We start from the raw sequence: 6,436 nt of genomic DNA, 5'->3' as shown, positions 1-6,436 counted from the left end.
AAATGCGAGTTCGGTTGATTTTTATCCTATTTTTTTTGTACTTTTTCTTAACATGCCATATAGGCATATAGTAATAGGTGATCCATTTGTTTTAAAAAGTACGAATCATTTTAATAGTTTTAAGAGTATGAAGGATCATTGATGGTTAAATTTCAGTTTCATAAGACTTCACTAAAACAAAACAGCACATTCACAACACAATTTCATTACAAGTGTATAACGGTTGCATTGGAAAATACTTGACAACACCACAGCAGTTTTCATCAACGTGCCTCATACTGGACAACTGCATAAAAACCAAAGAAAGAAAGATGTAAATGAAAAGTGTAGATAAATTGCATGTATGTCTTAAAGTAGTGCATCAAATGCAAACATGTCATTCTCAAAAGAATCCCTGCCATTAATAATTTTCCATTTTTCCTAGACACAACGAAGATGGTCAGCATTCAACATTAACATATGATGTTTTTTATTGATCTATTTCATTTCACATTGGGTTTTGTTGTTCTTATTGGGTTATATTTGAAAAAGGAGCCTTAGAACAACGGTTAAGTTGTTTAGGGTGCAGTGCTTCCACCAAACTCTCCTATAGATATAACTTATCAAATGAGCAACTATCCAAAATCAGAGGAACAAATAATTGTTGACATGATTGGGTTAATTAAACTCCTAGACCCTCCTTCATAGTTTTCTTTAAAAAGAGCAGCAAATTCAAACCGTCTATAATTGTTAGAAATCAAGCAAGATTACCAAATGCTCGGATGAAAACTTGAATCTCCAAATAAACACAAAAATAAGCCATGTTACTACTTCTAAATACGAGTACTTGTTATTGTACTAACTTCTAAGGAGGCAGCGAGTCAAACCCTATGTCAAAAATCAAAGGTCAATTCTGTTGACTAGTTTGGAGCCTAAACATGTAACTGCATTTTAAAACCTAAGAGAGTTTAACTGTAAGGATATATTTCCGAATGGAACGCATTCAGGTAAGGGGTTCCCAATTTTACCAGCACCAAAATTAGGGTTACGATTACCTCCATTATTCAAAATAAACCATCCAAACAAAGTGCACATTTTCATGCATTGAAAAATTAGTCGTCTATGAACAACACATTACATAAACTAAAATAATGAGAAAACAGGAAAGGAAAATTGAAAAAACAAGGATTATGAAATTCAAATTGTAGAAGAGAGGGCTTACTACGACGAGTGCGCTTCTTGTAAAGGATACGGTAACCGCACTCTCTGCACTGTATAACATCACCTGGTTTCAGCGTATTCTCCATACCACAATCTGCACAACGAAGAAACAAATGAAAAAAGAGAAGTTCAAAAGAACAAATCGTCTTTCAGAACCCTAGAATGCAAAACCACTCATAGGCAAAAGAATTATCAAAGAAACAAATATGAGAGATGAGAGGAGAAACAGAAACCTCCGCAGATGTAGCTAACTGGCTCAGCTTGAGGATCCATCAATGGCGCAGATTTCTAAGTGATCGAGAGACCCAAAGATTTTAAGTTTCAGGTTTCAGGTTTCGGTGCAGCAAGGCAGCAACACGCTATAAAAGAGAGCAAAGAGATACGTTTAGTAAGAAACCGATCAATCTAAAGATTCAGGCTCAATGATTTACCGGTCTAATTGGTGGGATTTCGATTCAATCAAATTATAATCATATATATAATAAAATATCAAGGTTGCAAGAACCAGACTGGTCAATGAACCAATAGAGTGACTAGTTTACTAGTTCAATAGTTCAACTAAGGTCCAACCGAAGTTCAACCGGTTTAATAAAATATTACATAAAATTATTAAAAATTAAATATATAATTTCAAATATTTAAAAAACATCATCCATCATCAATAAAATTATTTCAGAAAATTTAACAGAACACCATCAACTATCATCCATCAAAATTTATCAAAATTCAAGAGAGCAGTAAAACACCATGACAAAATTAAATCAACTATCATAGTGTCAATTATATAAGCCCAAAATATGAGGTTTAAATTAATGTGGACCTGTTGGACCTAGCCGTTGCTTATCTTGGCCAATGGCTATTGTTGCAGTTCCATTCCATGTATACGTGTTTTACTAAAAAAGGAGCTCAATTTCCTTGTTTTTCCTACGTTGGTGGTATGTTAGTCACAAAATATTGAAACATGTATAGCATGACCTTTTTTGTTACATTAACAATATCTAATAAGTAAAAATCTGATCTCTTTTTATTCTTTTCAAAATTAAAATAAAGAAAAGCCAAACCAACGTTTAATTTCCCAAATTTAGGGTAAAAGGAGAAATTAAAGAAATAAATCATTGTAGAATTAATAATCCATGCCAGCCACACAATTATATATACGCATACATAATGAGTAACCACAAGGTGCTTGTTTAATCTTAGAAAAATCACTTTTTCTATACTTTTAAAATGTTTTCCTCTTTGTTTTAAGTCACTAAAATGCATAACAAACAAATAAGGCTGGAGAAAGCGCTTCATCGACTTGCTAAGTGCTAACCTCTTTATCTTTTCTCAACTACGAGAAGTTGAACACTTTCTCATACTCCTGGGAAGAAGGACGATGAAAGTACAAAATTCATTTATCTATATCCTCACTCCAAACTAGAATGTCTATAATTATAAATTTGTTAGAATATGGTTCTGTTTGAGTATAACATAGAAAGGGTAAAATAATAAGTGATCCTACATACATTGACAAGAGTAAAGAGGCAATAATATCTGAAATATATGCAAATGCAAGTAATGAAGGGTCCATAATATTCTTTTCAATAATATTATTATTAGGGGTATGGTCTATGGTATGCGTAGAAGGCATGAGGGTGAGGATTTTATTCTGCTTCTGTGCATGTCTTTTGAAACTTTTCTGCTGGGTCTGACAAATTTGTATAAAGAAGCTGTAAATATGTCCTCATATGCAGATCAATCTAAACACCATGACAAAGTTAATCCTACCACCACCAACTCTAACTCAGAAGTAAGAACACAACAAATAGAGAAAAACAGCAACTCACCCCCAACTCAGAACACCAAAAAAAAAAAAAAAACAACTCAAAAATCATATTTCAGATTTCAGTAACTCAGTAAAATTAACAAAATACGCAACCATAAATTGAAACAAACATAGATTCGAATCATTAAAAAACAGAAACTCAAAATCATAGAAATTAACAAAAGAATGAAGCAGACCTAACGACGAGAGAGGAACCAAACAGAAATCCAACCGACCGCGCTTCGATCTGCAAGTCCACGACGACGAAGACGAAGACGAAGACGATGTAGAGAAGACGGCCACGAGCTTCGATCTGCAAGTCCAAAGGCGACGACGGGGAGGAGAAGAGGATGGACGGCCAAGAGCTTCGAGCTGACCTTCTATCTGTCACTGCCGTCGGCGAGGCACCCTCTGGCTGACGTGAACAGTTCGGCGACGGCGGTGGCTGCTGTTGCTGCTGGCTGAGAGAGAGAGAGAGGGGCTGCTGGCTGAGAGACAGAGAGAGAGGGGTAGTGCCGTAGTGGGTTAGGGTTTTTTGTGGGTTAGGGCTGCAAGTACTATTTAGTATTTACATGATTCATTTTCTTTTTTTTTTTTAAATTATAATTCTGAAAAGTGAAAACCATTAAAAAATGGCCGTTTCTATTGGTTCGCCGGTTTATCGTGGGTTCAACCGGTTTCTTTGTAGGTTTTTTGCCTAACGGTTTTCTGTGTTAAAAGGACTGGCTAGAGGATCTGTTTCTGATTAATCAATGTTCTGAAAATCGGACCGAATTGATCGGTCAAACCAGTTCAATCAAAAATTGGCACAAAAAACGGTCCAATCTCCAAACCGTTCAAAAATCGGCCAGTTGGACCGAACTGAAAATTAGGGATAAAAACAGGCCAGGACAGGACAGGACTTTGCTCCTAACAGGCCTGGCATGTCATGTAGTTACTTGGCCTGAGCCTGACCTGCAACCTGTTATAGGCTTTTTATAAAGTAATAGGTCTGGCCTGTTATTCAGCCTAGCTTGTTCTGAAGCCTGTTAAAAGACCTGATAATTTTTTTTACAAAAATAAAAATATCATTTTAAAAAAATTATAATAAAATATAATAAATTTAAAATATCTCATAATTTTGTTAATAATAAAAACTTATTTATATATTTAATTATGTTTTAACAGACTCAGACAGGTCTGACAGGCCAATAAAGCTAATTAGTGAGCCTGGACCTAACCTATTAACATATTAAGGTTTTTAAAAGAGTTTGAGCCTGTGCCTCTTTTATAACAGGCTATGTCAGGCCAGGCTGCAGCCCCTGGCAGGCCGCCTGGCCTTTTTCCACCCCTACTAAAACCGACTGGTTTTTGTAAAACTGCGTCATTTTCATTATTTAAAAAAAAATCCTCCACCCCACTCGAGTCCCTCACCCGGTTAAACCCCCTCCCCCCACACCTCTCCTATTATTTGAAACATTCTATTTTTAAGAATTTGGTTTAATTTAAATCATTAATATTTTTTATTATTTTCAAAAATTATATTTAATTATTTACAAATACATATATCTGTAAACGAGATATATAAAAATTAAAAAACTACATATATCTTGTTTTATACGGTAAACGAGATACGTGCAAAATTATATCGTTCACAGTGTAAACAGATAAGAGAAGGATATTTATTTCGGTAAATATTTTTTAAATTATTTTAATTTATTTATTAAAATAAAAAATTCTGATTTTGTAATATATTTTTTTTAACTTTTTAGTACTATATTTCTATTAATTTAAATAAATTTGTAGTTTTTGTAAATATAATAGATTTTGATTTTAATCCCTATCAATTTTTTCGTTAATTTAACTCCAAAAGTTATGCTAGTTATCATAGCATTGGCTTATTATTCTTTTATTAAAGCATGAATTATGTATAACTTTGTTGCTAATATTTGGTTCAAATTCAATGAATGATGATTGGATTGAATGAAGCTCAGAGAAATTGGGGATCCCAACTTCACCACCTTACCTCTTCCTAGTGTCCAAGTCTCGCAACAACAAGAATGTGTCCTTTTTGGGTGGTGTTAGCTTTGCCTCTGGAGATGCTGGAATATTTAGTGATAAAACAGATGAAATTTCTGTAAGTTCGTTCAATCTTTCTTATTCCTTTTTTGGATTGTTTTTTTTTTTTTCTCCCTTTGTTTTACCCTGTTCATACATTGTTATATGTTGAAAATAATGGGACTTAGCTAGGATTACTACATTAGGAATTGAATAGTCTAGAAACTTGTTTGGGTGAGCTTTTAAAAAAAAGATCTTTTTTAGAGTTATTTTTTTTTAAAAGATCTTATAGAGAAGTAAAAGTAATTTTATGTTTGGATATCTCATGTAAAAAAATCTTTTTATCAATCAATTATATTTGGGTATAACAATATAAAAGTACTTTTTTGTTTATTTATTACATGAAAAACATCTCTTTTTTAAGGAAAAAAGATCTTTTAAAATAAGATGTAAATTACAGCTTCTCAAAAAAGATCTTTTTTTATTTTACTAGTACTTTTACTTTTACTACTAGAAATTTGACAAATACGTTAAAAAATAAAAAAAAAATCTTTTTCATTAAAAAAAGATTTTTTTTAACAAAATAATGACGCCCAAACATGCACTAGATTGAAGATCCAAATATCATTAATATCAGTTTTTGTAATTTCTGTTTGGTAGTTAAAGGACTTGAAAGAGACATTCATACAATCCAATTTATTTTTCATTTTCCACAAACTCAAGCTCTCCCAATTGAGCTATCCCCGCACGTTGATATTTGTTGCATTCAATGTTAAATAGAAGTGTATAAGTAAGTTATTCCCATTAAAGGAGAGAGAATATATAATAGGAAAATTATCCCGTATACCGTGTACGACAATGGAATATGATATTACTTAGTACAGGTAAGTTGGAATTTGGATTCTCTAAATTTTAAATTTATATTTTAGAGGGTAAAGTGTAATCTTCTATTTTTAAATGGTTTTTTTTTTATATTTATTTTTGGTTCCATCTATAAAATAAATGGTGAAAGATCATATTTTATTCTCTAAAGTGAAATTTAAATTTTAGAGAATCTAAATCCAATAAGGTGTGAGTTATAATTTGTCTTAAAGTTAGGTTTGAAATTACTAAAATCACCTCTAAAGTAGCATTGAAAAGTCAAATTTGGGTAGTTAAATTAAAACTTGGAAACCATTATAATAATAATATAATGTGACTAAGAAACGTTGCCTTTTTAAGTATGTTGGGCAATTTCTCCCTAATTGTAAGATGAAATTTTGAAATATCTTATTGTCATCATAAAAATTTTTTTACTTGATGAATTTTTATCATCTATTTACGAATCAATTCTTTTTACATTTATTTATTTAGATATAAATATATCTTTCTTAATTTAACTGCATGTCTTTC

General features: G+C 32.1%; 1 protein-coding gene and 1 pseudogene across 1 annotated transcript; one reads left to right on the top strand and one right to left on the bottom strand.

Moving 5' to 3' along the window:
* Nucleotides 90–1,474, bottom strand: LOC107630665 (DNA-directed RNA polymerases II, IV and V subunit 12; the record flags this gene model as incomplete). The annotated part of the gene is given in 3 exon segments (XM_016333868.2): nucleotides 90–286; nucleotides 1,202–1,294; nucleotides 1,434–1,474. Coding segments are annotated over 3 exon segments (156 nt in total). The 3' UTR covers nucleotides 90–263.
* Nucleotides 3,640–6,436, top strand: part of LOC107633368 — a 19,239-nt pseudogene continuing 16,442 nt past the window's right edge.

The sequence above is a fragment of the Arachis ipaensis genome, chromosome B03 (genome assembly GCF_000816755.2).
Source record: "Arachis ipaensis cultivar K30076 chromosome B03, Araip1.1, whole genome shotgun sequence".
NCBI classification, from domain to species: Eukaryota; Viridiplantae; Streptophyta; class Magnoliopsida; order Fabales; family Fabaceae; genus Arachis; species Arachis ipaensis.
Note: the sequence above shows the minus strand (reverse complement) of the source record. Positions and strands in the feature narration are given on the sequence as shown.